At 52.3% G+C, this 16,508-nt stretch overlaps 7 protein-coding genes across 7 annotated transcripts; all 7 read right to left on the bottom strand.

The window, feature by feature from the left end:
- Positions 1–162: 162 nt before the first annotated feature.
- TEOVI_000134300 (uncharacterized protein) lies at positions 163–5,586 on the bottom strand (the record flags this gene model as incomplete). The annotated part of the gene is made up of 1 exon (XM_067224579.1): positions 163–5,586. One exon carries the CDS (start codon positions 5,584–5,586, stop codon positions 163–165), a length of 5,424 nt encoding a protein of 1,807 aa, XP_067080680.1.
- Positions 5,587–5,938: 352 nt separating this feature from the next.
- Positions 5,939–8,203, bottom strand: TEOVI_000134200 (Ubiquitin-like modifier-activating enzyme ATG7, putative; the record flags this gene model as incomplete). The annotated part of the gene is made up of 1 exon (XM_067224578.1): positions 5,939–8,203. The coding sequence occupies one exon, from the start codon at positions 8,201–8,203 to the stop codon at positions 5,939–5,941; it is 2,265 nt and encodes a 754-aa protein (XP_067080679.1).
- Positions 8,204–8,554: 351 nt separating this feature from the next.
- TEOVI_000134100 (tRNA-splicing ligase RtcB, putative) lies at positions 8,555–10,015 on the bottom strand (the record flags this gene model as incomplete). Its single annotated transcript, XM_067224577.1, has 1 exon — positions 8,555–10,015. One exon carries the CDS (start codon positions 10,013–10,015, stop codon positions 8,555–8,557), a length of 1,461 nt encoding a protein of 486 aa, XP_067080678.1.
- Positions 10,016–10,500: 485 nt separating this feature from the next.
- TEOVI_000134000 (uncharacterized protein) lies at positions 10,501–10,857 on the bottom strand (the record flags this gene model as incomplete). Its single annotated transcript, XM_067224576.1, has 1 exon — positions 10,501–10,857. The coding sequence occupies one exon, from the start codon at positions 10,855–10,857 to the stop codon at positions 10,501–10,503; it is 357 nt and encodes a 118-aa protein (XP_067080677.1).
- A 1,114-nt stretch (positions 10,858–11,971) lies between these two features.
- Positions 11,972–13,387, bottom strand: TEOVI_000133900 (uncharacterized protein; the record flags this gene model as incomplete). Its single annotated transcript, XM_067224575.1, has 1 exon — positions 11,972–13,387. One exon carries the CDS (start codon positions 13,385–13,387, stop codon positions 11,972–11,974), a length of 1,416 nt encoding a protein of 471 aa, XP_067080676.1.
- A 448-nt stretch (positions 13,388–13,835) lies between these two features.
- TEOVI_000133800 (procyclic form surface phosphoprotein) lies at positions 13,836–15,113 on the bottom strand (the record flags this gene model as incomplete). Its single annotated transcript, XM_067224574.1, has 1 exon — positions 13,836–15,113. One exon carries the CDS (start codon positions 15,111–15,113, stop codon positions 13,836–13,838), a length of 1,278 nt encoding a protein of 425 aa, XP_067080675.1.
- A 201-nt stretch (positions 15,114–15,314) lies between these two features.
- Positions 15,315–16,286, bottom strand: TEOVI_000133700 (Ras-induced vulval development antagonist, putative; the record flags this gene model as incomplete). Its single annotated transcript, XM_067224573.1, has 1 exon — positions 15,315–16,286. One exon carries the CDS (start codon positions 16,284–16,286, stop codon positions 15,315–15,317), a length of 972 nt encoding a protein of 323 aa, XP_067080674.1.
- Between the last annotated feature and the right edge of the window lie 222 nt (positions 16,287–16,508).

Raw genomic sequence — 16,508 nt, 5'->3', positions numbered from 1 at the left:
CATTAATCGCACGGTGCACGGCACATCATAAGAAGGCAGTAACACAAGGGTCGCCATTCCAGTAGAGACCAGACCCCCCTACCGCTGCACCCATGTCAAAACACATGTTCCGCTTTGTGTCGCCTAGTGGGCTGCAATCGTCCAAAAGCATTCTTCAAGGCACTACACGAAGTTGTACTGCTGCTGCCTTTCTTCCTCAGCGATGGCCTCGCTTAGCATCGATGGCACCTCCGTTTCAATTTCCTCGTTTGTTGCAAGCTGTGCTTCATACTTTTGCTTCAATTTCTTTTCCCAAAGTTGAATGTTTTCTTGGGCGCGGTCACGGTGACTTCGCAGTTCCGCTTCCTGTTGGCTTAGTTGTGCGTTAAATATTTGTTGCTGCCTGTGGAACTCTGATGCCTCCCCTCCTTGCATGGTCTCTAACGCCTCTTTCTGAAGCATTAATTGACCCTTTTTCACCGCGATCATAAAGAGCTTCTGTAACCTTTCCTGGGCCTCAGCGGGTAGCTGTTGCACAGGAAGGCTCAGATCAGCATTGACCTCGCCAGCAGTGCGCTTTTGCATCGCTTCAATTTCCCGCAAGCCAAACTCCTTTGCAACGCGGTTATACAGCGCAACACAACCTTCGCACTCAAGCTCGCCGATAGAAAAGTTTTCAAACCCCCCACGGGCAACCAAGTCACTGCAGCGCATCGTTAGCCTGGTCTTGCATTGGGGGCAGCGAACCGTCACTTTCTCCTCGCAAGGTTTCGGCTCTTCCCCACATCGAACCCGTTGGAAGTGATATACAACAGTCATCGTTGGCCCATTGTCATTTACGCCCGTAACCACGCTTTGACCACACAGCAGTCGTTTTAGACCGACGAATTCGCACGGAGAGCACGGTTCATAGCAGCTGCGCAAGCACGCGTGGCCACACCGCTGATCCCTTGCGCAGGGGAAGGGGCACCTGTCGTGAAGCAAGTTCGAGTCACCTTTTACACCACAAGTACAAGATTGTGAAAAACCGGAGGGGACGTGGCATGCGTGAAGACATGCATGCGCTGTGCTTGTGCAATTGGTATAGGGGGCGAGGCAAAATGATCGACATTCCCGGACACCGATTACGCGGACCTTGCAACCACAGTAGTCTGCGTATGTTAGAATGGCTAACTGCCGACTGCTCGCGTGTTCCGGGCAGCGTAGCGCCAGCGCTGCCCACTTGGCTTCGGTAGGCAGCCAATACTCACCGCGATCGCGTTGCTGTTGAGCAAATCCTTCTATTCGTTGCAACGGGTCAAGGAAGCGAAACAATTCCTTGCTCCCAATCAATAGCACACCACGGCGCGCACGTGATGCGGCTTTCCACAGCCATCGTTCCACACACCCAACAAATGTTTTTTCCGCCACCGTCTGTTCCCACCGTTTCTGCCGCTGCAAACCACTAACGTGGCCTATCGACCGCGCCAAACCCGAAAGGCAGAGCACCGCAACATCGCACTCTTCATCGTGCTCCACAAATGCGTCAGGAAGGAGCGGCAGCGTATAAACAACCTTGGTGAGATCCGCCTGATCCCCCTCGGCACAAAGCGACATTCCCTCTATGATGACGTCCCGATCGACAGAGGAACTGCAGTAAACAATGACCTCGTACGAGGGAGTAACCTGCTTGATGCGGGCGCGCGCAAATGCAGCTCCCAGGCCGTCACATGTAACGCCTACATTAATAGGCACAGCGTGCGTCCACAGTTCTACACAAGAGGAAGAGGAAAATCCCGGGATTTGGACGGGTTGGTGGGTACCCTCCCCCGAGAAGCCGTGATCACCGCTGGCCTCCGCTGTACTGGAGCCCACAACAGGTGCTTCACCTCGTGACGCTGCATAGTTAACGAGAGGACTATTACGGCACAGCAGGAGACCTTTGTGGAGCTCAGGTGCGCTAAAACGGAGGGCTTCACCCAAAACGGCAGTGGAGAAGAATGAAGTTCCTTGAAGCTCCTTCTGGGTAGCCTTGAGGACTGCCAGGGCAATCTGTTGCTCTGATTGCAGCGGGGCGTCCATCTGCCGAGAAAGAACAACCACAGACGCCGGTGAAAGCGCAAGGTAGAGTGCATCCTCTACTTGATCATAGTCATCAATCACAAGGTAGCGAGGCTGCCACATCCGGATGAAAAGTATTTCTCGCAGCAGCGAAACCCTCGTGGCAGTTAGCACAGTCACCTTCGATACCTGTGACGTTGCCGCCACCATATGGACCAGATCAAGAAAGAAGGAGAAGATGTATTGCACCTCATTCATGATTCTTTTTTGCAAAAAATTGAGGAACTCGGTCTGCTTTTCGCCGTATACGGCCAGCCACCCAGCGGCCTCAGATTTGCCATAATCGCAGAGGCCACGAGCGGCGTTTGGAAGGGTTACCGGTTTGAACGTTCCTCCCATCAAGGGCTTCATACTTCGCCACTCCGGCGCGTCGCGTGCCCCACTACCCCCGTCTGCTGAAAGGAAAGCAGCAGCATCCACCACTGTTGCGGATTCCCACAGATCCGTACCAAGGAAAGTCATCCACGACTCGCCCCGAAGCTTCGCCTCAGTGAAAGTGTCGTTTCTCTCTTTTTGTGTCATGATCCAAGATAGGAATTCGGTAAACAATTTCCATTCACCTTCGCCTGCAGCATCCAATGACTCTTGCACGACACTAATGACATTTCCCAAACGCCTGAGGGAACGTAACCACACGTTCAGAACACCTGTCAGGGGCGCCCTCATGGAACGGTCGTAGCTCTGCTGCAGGGCATCACTCAATGAGTGAAACTTATCCTTAACGTTGGCCTCGTGGAGCACTCGGTCGGTATACTTCGGAGGGTCGTGTTTCAATGCCCTCGGTCGCAATAGCAACGGCGCGTGGCAGCATTTCAATTTCTCACTCAACTGCACGTGCTCGTTGATGTTTAAAATCGCTTCGCTGGTGAGTTCCTCCAGTAAGTCACGCCCAGAAGAAGTATCTGCCTCATAAAAAAGATCATCCATATCTTCTACCATCGCAAGCTTGGCCACATAACCCGAAACCGCATGCCCGCTTTGCTTGATCAACGAGTGCCACAATGGCGCATGCTCTTTCCGAAGTTCCTCGTGTACTCTTCCACGAGCCAGGCTCGCCGCGTGCATTATCACAGTCTTGCCGCTTCCAACAGCACCAACGAGTGTACGGACGCCACGGCCCGACGCTGTCAAGGTGTGGATACACTCTACCTGCGAAGGAGTTAGCGCCGTGGCCTCCGTAAGGTCGTCAAGACAACGCCGTAGGTGCTCTCCGTCGGAGGGAAGTAACGTGGAGGTTACGAACATGTCTTCTACGCTTTCACTGCTGCCAAATGAAGCAGGTAGGCTAGTGCCTGCTACGTTGCCACTAATGCTGTCGTTTGCATTGTTTCCCCACCAAAGAATACGTCCCTGTGAAGCGCTACCCTTTTCTTGAAGACTCTTCAGACGCCCTGGAGCATAAACATCCTTCCGCCCCTCATGCTGCAGGCGTCTTCGCAATGACTGAAGGTGCCGAATGTACAATATATACGAAATTGCCGAAGTTCCTTTTGGGAAAAACTGTGGAGGCTCCTGTCCGAGCTGCGGGCGCTGTGCGTCGCCCAACTTTTCACCGTCACCGTGCGCGTCTTCGTAAACAAACCAAGCTTCCGGAAATTTTTCACCTGTGTCTGAAGAAACCGACGCCGCCGCGCTTGCTCCTAAAAGCGAGGGCAGCATGTCTCCGTCACGGAGAACATAGGCGTCGACTGTGCAAATGGTCCAACCCACCTCTCCATCAGTGCAGTTTTTGCTGGAGCAGTCGGACACATTGCACACGATAACGGGGAAAACAAAAACATTTCCGTTCAGTCTTACAATTAGATAACCAAAGGTAGAACCCCGTTCACCCAGCCTAGTGAAATCTTTCTTTTCCTTTGCCGCACGCAACGTGGCCGTTAGCGGCATGCCAAACAAAGCATGTAGCTGAATCTCATCCAAGGAATAACTGGTCAGAGACGAGCGGACCGCCGCTTGATTGACTCTTGTCACTGAGATATGTGGCCACCACCGTTCCATTCTGTCCCCAGTACCCTCGCTCAACGGAGGTTCGCTAACGAAATGGTTTACTGCGCGAGCAGCTGGGCCGTACAGTTCCGCATACGCTGCCAGTATGGAACTCTCAACAAAACGCGGCGCCTCCTGACGAAGATAGGGCGTGTAAGCACTTGCCATAGCCGCCATCATTTCCCTGACGGTGCCCCTCTGGAGCCCCCTAAGCTCTCTGATCTCCTGCATGGTTGGTGGGCAGTGAGCATTACCAACAATATTGGAAGACTCAACCATCTGCTCTTTGTGCCGCACCCAATGTACAAAGTGACGGAACAGACCGGCGCGTGCCAACTCTTCGACAAGCTGTGCAACTGGCTGGTTGCTATCTGCCTTCCCACCGTCGACACCTCTGCTATCTATCCATATGGATGTGAGGCGATGCAGTACAGCGTGGACACCGCGCTCCGCCTCTGTATGCAACTTTTGCTGCAGTGAATCACAATCCGTTTTGCCTCCGCAGTTGGTAGGCGCCCGCTCTCCGCACGTATAGCGAAGACCCAGCCATATGGCGTCCAACACCGACTGCTGGGCAGCAACCCACGATGACTGCGACACTGAGCCCGCCATTTCACTCAACACCAGCGTGAGACCGTCAACAAAAAGGGGTGAGGCGACGAACTGACGTATCGCTTCCCCTAGTATGTGTGGAAGTGGAGCGACAGTCTCTGCGTTGCTTAATATAGCAACGTAAAGGCGGACCACAGAAAAAATCACCTTCTTCAGTTGAAGCACTGTCCGAGCGGAGACACCCGTCACCCTCTTGAGTTGTCGAAGTAGAAGGGGCAGCTGCAGGGAGCGGGACCAACCCGTCGAATTAACGCGGCGACTCGAGGAGGTGCAGTCCGCTCCGAGCCCTACAAGGGGTTGAACAATGCACGTTACCTGAGCCAAGCCAGGGGGATGTGATAAGATTTCTCGCACCCATTTCGCCGTAGTTACTGCATTCCATGAGGCCGCGTGACACCAATCACCGGCATCCGCTAGTGAAGACGGATCGAAGGTTAAAAACTCCAGTAGGTGCTTACTCTCGTGTCCCTCATCACCGGGTTTACACGACGGACGTGCTCGTTGTAGTATCACGACGTCTCCCATACAGAAGCTCTGCCCCACTTCGGAAGGGACGTTTACGGGATCGATACTATCTGATGTAAAGAGGAGTGTTGTGTCGTTATTGGCTACAAGCCGAATAACACCCAGTTCCATGGGACCATCAAACACTGCTGAGACAGGTGGAACCAGGAAACTCCGCGCCACATGACGAAAGGCAGGTGAACTAAGCAATACATCAACGTCGGAAATCGAGCTAACGAGGCCACTGCACTCTAGATAGTCGGCCACGGCCTTTCTTGTGGTTCCGTTCGTAATCTCTATAGCTGCCGAGTAGGGTGAATGACTTGCGGCCCTCTCGACGATGCCCCCGCCATCACCGTCTCGCTGGCGTTTCGCACCTTTGTTTGACACGGATGCTACTGGCATTAGGCGGCGACCCAGCTCAGCTTTCTGTACTTGATCTTTTTCTTCGTGGCGTGTCGGGCGACACAAACACACACAACAAATTCCTTTACTTAGTTGAGTACACGAACAACGATTAAAGACACATGGGGGAAATGGGAGGTGTACGTTGAGACAAGACCAACTTGTTTCCCAGAATTTATGAGCATTGAGGCCGAATTATCAACATGCGTTGGAATGTAGAAACGCTATAACACCACCTGAGATAGCCACAAAATCTTGTTTTTCCGGGCCTCAGCAGACGGTTGCCCGCCAACGAAAAAATGTCTCCCCCCCAAAAAAAAAACAACCACGATGTAACACTCACGCCCTCCTCCTACTGATTGTCCACATCATCATCCCAGCCGTCGCAACTATCAAGAGCACAACTTTCTTTAAATGCTTTCACCCCACTTACTTCTTCAATGTACATAGGGTCGTTGATACATCGTAGCACAAAAGCTGACCCCTCGTCCTTGTATGAGCGTACGATAGGATCGGAGCATGCGGTGCACTGCTCGTAACGGCAACCATGGAGTGTGTAAACGTTGTGGTGGGCGACGCTACCACGTATTTGCTGTGGGATCGTGCCCAAAGGGCAAACAGCGCCACCTGCAACGGAATCGGAGACCCCCGGTGTCGCGTCCCTCTCACTCTGGACGTAAGGAGGACAGGCAAATCCCAGAGGGTGGTTGTAAAGTTGGGCAAGCAACTCCACTGCAATAGCAGATGCAATCGCTGAGAGACCAGGCCGAGTGACAGTGCACTGCTGGTCAAGCGTGCGAGCGGTAATACTGTCCCGAGGGGCGACGGAATCACTGCAGAAGTAGCAACCCAGACGAACGTACTTCGCCCCTTTGTCACTGCCTTCCGGTGGGTCCAATCCATGGCGCATAACAACATATGTGTCAAATGCAAGTGCAACATTAACGGTTGGTTTACAGTGTGCAGTGGCCATTAGTGTAGGTAACCAGCGCGCTTCTCGGCTGTCAGTCAACAAGAACACCACATCGTGTGAGCGTATGAGTTCATCCAGAGCCTCTATTTCTGCCTTTACTTCTTCCTCACGGGCCTTGTCCACGCGGTGACCGGGCATGTGTATTGTCAATGGCACACCACGTGCGTTTACACCAGGAAGGATACGTTTCAGTGCCTTAGCTGCGGCAATGGCTTTATTTCGTTCTTCTTCCCGTGGGTTGTTGACGTCAGACAACTCAAAGAGTGTTTGTCGAACCGGGTTTGAAAATGACACTTTACCGCGATCCACAAGTGTGATATGCCTCACACCCCACATGAGCAACTGCCGTGCCACGTTGCAACCGAGCGTTCCTGTCCCTAACAGTAGAGCTTTGCACTGCGCCAACCTATCGAGGTTAAGTTCAGGCAGCGCGCGCCACTTCATCAAAGTTAAGTTAAGCCCAGCGCTCGCGTCGGCCAGTTTATCCGGAGACATCAGGGGGCCCAGATCAATAGTGTGAACACTCGAGGCTCCACCGTCGCTTTCCGGATCCACCCAGCCAACTACTTTGGCTGGACTAACACCTTCTACAACCTCCTCTAAGGTATAGGAAAGCGGCTCGCACATACAGTGAAAGAGGACGCTCTCTGACACATCGTTGTTCCGCACGCAGTATAAAGCAAACGAAGTAATGAGTGGCTGCGCCAATCGAAGAGCACTAACAATGTTGCGCACAGCCCATCCGGGCGAGCCTTCAGAAGAATAGTCCAGGAAAGCAATCAACGGCATTGAATGATTCGACGCTGCTTCCATAGACTTGGGCGAGAATGGTAGAAATATAACACACCCATCATCATTGTTTCCTTTACCCTTCACATCAGCAGCGGAAGATCGCACGACAATAAAGGGATTGGGTCCATTCTCGGGTCTCTTCTGCAGTTTCTCCAACAAATGCGCATGAACGCGGTCAACAGCAAATTGGTTCGGAAAGTAAACACCTTTAAATTCAGACCCAGCAGCAGTATAACCACCTTTTACGCGCCGTTGAACAAAGACAGGAGAGCCAAGATCAAAAACAGGAAAGGCAACCGAATAAAGGAAACGGTGGCTTTTAAGGTCCGCGTACGTGTAAAGCGCCATAATTGAGAAGTTTACGTCCTCCCACGCTAGTTCCTCCGCAGAAGAGTATTCAGTTACGTTTTCCTCGCGCTTATTTTTGCAACAAGTATACAGAGGAAGAAGAAGTGACTTTTTCAAAATATCCCACAATGCGCTACGACGAGGAAGTTGGTAAAGTTGCTTAGCCGTATTAAAGTTTTGAATAAAGCCATCGTGTAGTGTGTGCACACACCGCAAACTCGTGCCGGTACCACCAGAATGGTCGTCGATTGGGTCTCCTTCACTCACCGATGTTTCGTCCCTAAGACGCCTCGTGACATTCACACGGCTCGCGGACAAGCTTTCCGCCCTCAGCGATACTAATGACCGATAGATACCTGAAGATGAGGAACTCGTAACACCAAATACTGGCGAGCGAATGATGGGCTCGGACAGCCTCCATTCATGTAGTTTCCTCTTTTCCAGTTCATACCAAAAACTGATCTCAATGCGAAAATCATGCATCAAATACTTCAAGCGCTCCATGGCTACCTTTTCAAACACAGCCGAAGGCAAAAATAAAAAAAAAGAAAAAAAGCAAATAACACACAACGCTAACTGAAGGGGGAACCCCCACGGTCCCTACAAGAAGCCACTGCAGTACTCCCCACGCATGCTGTGACCTCACAGCCATCGGTAAACACTGTGCCTGGTGGAAAGCAGGCGACAACTAGCAAAAAAAAAAGAGGTTCCTCAAGAAAACACCGTGCAACTGGCTCACCACCGAAAGTAGTGACTGTCAAATAACAACAGATATTAAGCACGAAGACCGCAAACCACCCCACATATTTAAATTCAACCGCAAAGTGCAATGCCCCAGCTACAGTGCCCCTCGCCTTACCCCTTAACGCACAACAACTGTCTGAGCACACATACAACCTCCACAAGATCATCCTGAGCACGCATAACGTCGTCAATGTCCTTGTACGCCATGGGTGTCTCGTCTAGAACGTCAGCGTCTTTTCGGCACTCTATGCCCTTTGTTGCCGTCTTATGCTGCTCCAAGGTGAAACGTCGTTTCGCCTCACCACGGCTGTAACGCCTGCCAGCTCCGTGGGAGCAGGATGAGTAACTTTTTGGATTACCTTTCCCACGTACAATGTAGCTTTTCGTTCCCATGCTTCCAGGAATGACCGCAAGCTCGCCTGCACGTGCGGATGTAGCCCCCTTCCTTGTTAACCACACGTGCACTCCAGCACTCAACTCCATACGCTGAACGTAATTGTGATGGCAATTTATCGCAAGTGCATCAACGGAAAACCCCCTACCTATTGTTTTGCGCACCGCGCGAAGCACGTTGTCCAGCATAATCTCACGGTTCAGCTTTGCGTAGAGTTGCGCCCAATAAACAGCTTCCACATACTGTTCGAAGTGCTCAGAACCCTCACGCAGATAGGCCAGGTCGGCACTCGGAAGATTTGCTAGGTGGGCCCCCATATCCTTCTTGGCGAGCTCGAAAAATATTGTTCCGATGCGGTTTCCAACTCCCCGCGAACCGCTGTGCAACATCACCCAGATGTTAGGTTGCCGGGAAACGCCTTTGGACGTTTCAGATGTGGCACCGCTGCTCCCTGAATTCCCAATTTCAACGTAACTTTCACCCACGTCCACCTTCCTTCCATCATCAACACATAGTTCAATGAAGTGATTTCCACCGCCCAGAGTGCCCAAGTGTTCAATGTGGTTGCTAGTTTCAATGTGTTTTTGCATGCAACAGATCTCCTCAAAGCCTTTCTGCAACTGCGTCCGCCACACAGCAGCGACGCTCTCTGGGATATTGTTTCGCCAGCTTCCCGCATCTAACCCACTTCTACCATTGTGCGTTCGCCCGTGTGGGACGGCAACTTCGATAGCCAGTCGGAGGGCAGCCAGTGACGACGGTAAATCTTCTTGTGTCAGGCTCGTACGCACCGCGATCATCCCGCAACCGATATCCACCCCAACACTCGCTGGTATGATTGCCCGTGTTGTTGGGATGACCGTCCCTACAGTGGCACCGTTGCTAGTATGTACATCTGGCATGGCCACAACGGGGTGCTGAATAATATCACCCAACCGTGACAACTGCAGGAGCTGTTCAACTGCAGAGCGCTCCACCTCAACGCCACTCACCCAAGCATGGACATCCACACTACTTCCTTCCTCCCGAATTACGGTATACGGTTCTACGTCCGACCCATGATCAGTCTCACCTACGGCGCAACACTTCCGTCCCGGAAACACAGCACTGTCGGTGCGTCCACCTCCACCTGCACCAGCGGTAGCGCGAATGCATAATTTTGTGACAGCGTGACGCATAGATGCCTTAGGGGTAAAGGGTCTTCCTTTGGTCTGAAGTCGTACTATTTCGCGCCGCTACCTCGCTTCGCTCCACATACGAGAAAAAGTGGCGGAGAGTTTTTTCCCACCAGTGAAATTACAAACGGTAAGCGATCAGCTACGGGGTGACTAACATTTATTTACGGGTGGCTGCCGTGGAGATGCTTATGCATCCTTATTCTCTGGGTGTTCACCTTCCTTTCGGCCCATTTTATGTGGGCGTGAGCCCTGTGCACCTGCCTGCAGTGGCACCAGTGTCGATTGCGCAAACCATCATCCAACTTACCAGTGAGTTACACTTGGGATGCCACGGCTGGGAAGAGGTATCAACCCGCAATCATACCTGTGCAAAACGCGAAAGTCAAGTGGTTTTCCTTTTTTTTCTTAAAAAAAAAATGAAAGTCGCAGTAAGCAGGGGGGAGGGTTTAAACAGCCACTGCGGCTGCACCTTTTGGACGGAACGGCTAATTGGCAACATGGACCTCTGCGGACCGAGTGCTCGACATCATCGACAAGTGCTCTTTGAGCAGCTGAGAACGCTTAATGGTATACGCTCTTTTCGTACAATCCGGACAACAAGGGTTTCCCCTCAGCAGGTACCGCTCGGGACAACAATGAGTACAAAATTGGCGACCGCACCAATCACAATTAGTGCTGGGAGTGAAGTAAAAACAGAATGGTTCTTCACACGACGAGCAGAAGCGGCCATCCCTGGGCCGAGCACTTTCCGGAGCGGGTACATATGTTATTGGTTCTACTTTATCCTTCACTTCAGGAGGAACCTCTTCGTGTGTGCGAACGTTGCTAAAAATCGTGCCCATGACAACAACCTAGAGCAGTACACCTACGGCCGCCGGGTCACAACGCCGGCGCAACAAGGGAAAGGCGATAGGAGGAACAAATGGCTCGTTTAGTCTGGTATAATTAGAAGCAAAAAAAAAAGCTATGTGGACCTTTAACTCTCACATATTAAATCATCGTCTCGATAAACGTCGTGCCTCCTCGCTTCGTTACATTGTCTGTACTCCAGTATAGTTGCATTAACGCCATCAGATTCTGTACACCTGGCCGCATTCATTTGGGGTACAAACATTCTCAAAGATGGGCTGCACACTAACCCATGGGGAAGACGAACCCACGTAAGGTCATATCGTTCCGTGGACACATAGGCAGGGCGGTGCATAGTCGGGTTAAAAACAACTGAAGAACTGAACTGACACGAAGTGCCATTGTAATGGATCCAATCAAACTTGGTAGTTGTTTGTGACTGACATCGCTGACATCCATTGAAATGTACGAAGATTATTTCCCTTTCGTGTGAACGTGTAGCACCATCGGGGAATGAAAACCTCAAAAAAAAAGGCATGTTTCCACACTCCTCAACCCATCGGTTACGGTACTGTAACTACCAACACAGGCTCAGTCACTAATACACAAACGGGCACGCTCGCGCAATCACAAAGCGACTACGGAATTACACATAACCACAAACCACACCAATACTGTTGAAGGATTCATGATGAAACGAGCATGCAGGAGGGCTTTTGGAACAAAACATGCTAAACGATACACCCCAACAGAGAAAGAACCAAAAGTAAAGGAAAAGAGCGAAGCTTCCGCGCCGATTCTTCCCAGCAGGTACCGCGTCGGTGAAGGCAATATCAATATTACAAACACCCATCAAATGACGCGGCGAAGCGCTGGTATTGTTAAAATTAACACCATCACCAACTCAATGACCGCAAAAGTTTAAAAGGTCATACTCGACCACCCCCGCAACCCACAACAGCAAATGTATCTCCGGTTGGTAGACCAAAAATGATGACAGCACCGCCACCGTATGACACACAGCACAAGACACCATAGCGGCAAATGCGTCGGCAAAGGGTATGGGTTCGCCGCCGGGCACCATCACTGGTCCATAACACAGGCAGTTCAAGTGCGTGTTTTTTTCATGGCATCGACGGGGCAATCCACCGCGTCACCATCCTCCGTATCCACGTCACCGCCTTCGGAAAAATCACTTCTCCCCCGCCTGCGCGTCCGCGGGTCAACAGTGTCATAGTTCCACTGAGAGAAGGGATCGGTGGAACCCAACAGAGCCCCTAACTGGCGCTGGGTAAGGTTGGACAACCCCCGCAACCACGACTCCTCGCATACACGAGCCGAGACACAAGACTCCGCATACGCCAACCTCACCACCTGCACCCGGCCGCTCCGCTGGAGCACCATTGCTCTGTCGCCACCGAGGCCCACCATCGCAAGGGGAGGAGACTCTAAGCCTACACGTAAGGCACAGCAACCGGACAGTGACAGTTTGCCACCAGTACCATCTTCCTCAAGAAGAACAAACAGCACGTCGCGTGCCCCTTCGTAGGCAACAAGGATGCCCTGGGATAGTGCGACTTCTCCGCGACCGTGCACCTCCCCGGCATGTACCGACGCATGCACAACGGATAGCACAGCACCTGCACCGCTGGTTCGTGCATCTTCTTCGATGAAGGAACCGGAAGGGACGAAGGGTGTCGTACTGGCGTCCCCCACCGCCCCGGTAGCGTTGTCTGCAGTCCACAGGTGCACCCACCCATTCCGGTTACCCACGGCGAAGTGCGAGTACCTTCTTTCTTCCACCTGGCATTGGATCTCCGCTATGGCGGTTACCACTGATTGTGGTGCTCCAGTCCACAAATACTGTTCGATTCGAAATGTTTCAGGATAGAGACTGACTCGTGCGTGACAATCCCTGTCACAAGTAAACAGGCGACGCCTCGGGAACGGATCGGGTGTTGGCCCCTTATTCCCACAACCAATCCACGGAATGGCCGACGATACAAAGAAGGTAGTCAGCACACTGAAATGTTGAAGTAGGAAGACATGAACCACTTCATCGGATGCCAACGCCAGCCCAGTACCTGTTTTCCATACAAGCTGCAGTCGGAACACTTCACCAAACTTGTCTGCAAACAACACAGTTGCACCATCGCAAACGGCTACGTGTGTTATGCGCTTTGTGTGAGGCCGCGAGCGGAACAGTAGCGTAGCATTGTCAACGGTAGCATTCCCCAGTTGCAAGGAATGAGCATTTGCCCGCCTTGCGGACGATACGTCCTGCACCGCTATAAACTTACCGTCGCCACCGGAAACAAGGCACAGACGCTCGTCAGGGGCACGAAGGAACGACATACCACGAACTATCTGGCCACCGCAGAGGACAACTACTACTTCCTCTTCAGCACCGTCGCGGATGGCGACGAGAATTTCCGTCTCGACGCAGAGGGCAACAGCGGAACCATCACACAGAGAACAGACTGAAAGTGACCCTGCCCCACGACCAGCAACACACGAGATCATGTCCTTTACCTTGTCAACAGCAGAAAAGAGCCAACCACAACGAAAGGGGACCAAAAGCAGTGAAACACGGTGGGCAGACAAAAGTAATGGAAAACCCTCCCAAATCCGATGTAGATGGTATGATACTGGTAGGGCTTTAGTTCACAATCTGTAGTGGTAGAGCTGTGCGTGAGTCGCGAAATATTTACCTTCTTGCCATCAACGTGACGAAATTCATCCACCACGGATACCAACACACATTCGCTAAACAAAAAAAAAAAACTATGACCGCGTACACCATCCACTACAATCGACTCAACTAAATAGAGTCATACAATACCCGAAAGTTAAACAACAAAGAGTAAAATAAAAAAAAATATCGCTCATCTAAAAAAAAGAAAACACATTGTCACGCATGGTTCTTGACCACGCTTTGACAATGACAAAAGAACTGTCCTAACCGCGTTAACTACACTGTAGGATTTGGTTGGGGGCAGGGCGCTTGCCCATAAGAGTGACCCTGTTGTTGCGGTGGTGGCGGTTGGCCGTAAGTATAGCCTCCTTGTGGTGGTGGCGGTTGGCCATACGTGTACCCTTGTTGCGGTGGTGGCTTCCCATAAGTATACCCTCCTTGTTGCGGCGGTGGTGGTTGGCCATACGTGTGCCCTTGTTGCGGTGGTGGTGGTTGCCCATAGGGATAACCTTGTTGTTGCGGCGGTGGTGGTTGCCCATAAAGGTAGCCCTGCTGCGGCAGTGGTTGGCCGTAGGCATAACCTGGTGGTGGTGGTGGTTGTGATTGTCCGTATGTATAAGGAGAGCCATCCCCCTGAGGTGTATCAGGATCACCCGTATCATTGGATGAAGAGCCCTTACGCTTCAGACAGAAGCAAACTACACACACACACACGGCAATTTCCAGAAGAAGGAGCAGCGATCCGGCCACGATACAAGCGATTCCCATTGTCCGATTCGGAACGCCGAATTCACCCTCGCCCATCGTTTCACGCTCGAGTGCGATGAAAGGATCTCCCTCACTGTATAACTGCACCTGAACCTTATCCTGGGGTACCGCCTCGTATCCCTGGGACAGATGTCCAAAACTGTACAACGCGCTCTGATATTGGGTACTTTCCCTGTACCCCCCTTTTCCATCGCTTGCAGCGACAAGATAGAGCTTGGACAAATACACTTCCTGCTTGCAGTAGCCGCACTTTTCACCCAACCGACATTTCGAGCTTTGAGTAGTGTATTGGCCACCTTGTGAATAGCACTTGTTCCTAAATTGCTCGTGCTTCTCTTGACAGTCACATTTTCTGGAATATCCAGAACATTGAGAAGAACTGCAGGAGAACCATCTCTCCCTTGTTGCATGAAGAGGTGACCTCCGCGTGAACGGTGCGACGGTGTTAATGTTCACCTTCACTACCAGTTGGCTGCCATCGGTGTTACCGCTAACCGGGACGGTGGCTTCAGTGTAAACGGACGGTATCGGACCAAAACCCGCGACGGACAGTGACTGCCGTCTGACGGTGGCCTTCACATCACTGAATGTTCCAGTCCAACTCTCCAGGGGCTTTGGGTCGAATGCACTCACCGCCTTCTTGAAATTGTCACGAGGGTCGTCGCTGGAGAGGAAAAGTACGCCAACACCGATGAGGACAGGGCCTCCAATGAGGAGACAACATAGGCACGCAACCGCGGTCTTGAAGAATTCACCGACAGAGTGCACGAGCTGTTCGATGCACATGAAGCTTTTCCTTGCGACGGCGTTAGCTCTGCACAACGAGTAGGGAAGAAAGGTGAGAGTAGGGTTTGGCGGTGGAAGCACGCGCGCACACGCATAATCGAAACTTACAACTGAGCACACGAAAAAGCGAGTTACAAGCACAAATTTGTCAACCAACCGCCGAGATATTAGAACCAGCGGGCAGTAGCAGTAGCGGATCCTTCACAACTTCTTTACTTCACCCACAGTCCTCTGCCGCATCAGCGTTAGGAGTGTCTCGACAGTGGCGCTGTCATTTCGCTCGTCCTCCACCTTTCGGAACTGTAAGCGAAGCTTCCGCGCCTCTTTTTCGTGTAGTTTTTGTTGGATGCTGTCAACATAATGCTGTTTCTCCCGGTTGCGAGAGCCGCTCATAACGTAGCCGAGGGACTCCGCAGCAGCAACGCTCTCCGCATCGTATCCAATCTCCCCACGACGCGGTGCTCGCTTATACTGTGCAAGGAACTCCTCGCGGGTCATTTGCAGTGGATGCTTTGAAGCAGCGACGCACCCTCGTGGCTCCTCGGTTTTGCTGTGGTCCGGTTCGTTGCCTTGTTGCAACGACACACCAAACTCGTCACCCCCATCATCCCCCGTCTGTGCACCTACCCGTAGCCCACGGCACTCACCGTCGGCGGTGGCGCCGCCGCTACGTGGTGGCGCCGGGCACATTACATGACAGACGCCACTGTCGGTCTTGATAGGCCCTACACCTTCTACAGTTTCCCTCGCACGCGCTGCCTCGATGAGGGCTGCGAGCGCGCTGGGGGTTGGGGACACCCCTGCCGCGTCAACACGCCTAACCTCATGCGCGGTGCTGGTCGCCACCTCTGGTTCGTGGTGGTCATCACATGGTGACGGAGACGCTGCCGACACTTCCCCTGCGCTAGGACTCTCTCCCTCTGCGTCGTAGCCTACACCTGAGGAGCGCACGAGGAACGCAACAGTTTCGCTCAACGGGCTCTCCCCCGTCCTCGTTCCGTCACCCCGTCCGTTCACCGTACAAGTTCGCTGGGGACGCGACTGTCCCGGTAGACTCCCTCTCTTTCCAAGCGCGGATAGTTCGTGCACAGCCAACGTGTGATGCGTGCAAAATATGTTTTGCGCAATAACGGAATGCACAACTTTCTCTAGCTCCCTACCGCGAGGTTCCATTGCAGGGCACCAAAAGGCACCAGTCCCTGCCATTAACGGACCCCTCGAAGCCTAACTTCCTTTATTGAAAGAGCTGCAAGAGCAGATTAGATGAGTGTTAAGTACGTTGGAGGCACAAAGCACTGCGGCCCAATGGACGTCAGCTTCACATTCACCCGGGAACAAGCAAGTGCAAAGCAACTCCGATAAAAAGAATAGTCAGGTGTGAAAACACACTGTGTC

This window comes from Trypanosoma equiperdum (assembly GCF_001457755.1).
Source record: "Trypanosoma equiperdum strain OVI genome assembly, contig: ctg_351, whole genome shotgun sequence".
NCBI lineage: Eukaryota > Euglenozoa > Kinetoplastea > Trypanosomatida > Trypanosomatidae > Trypanosoma > Trypanosoma equiperdum.
This window is presented reverse-complemented; position numbering and strand designations above follow the sequence as displayed.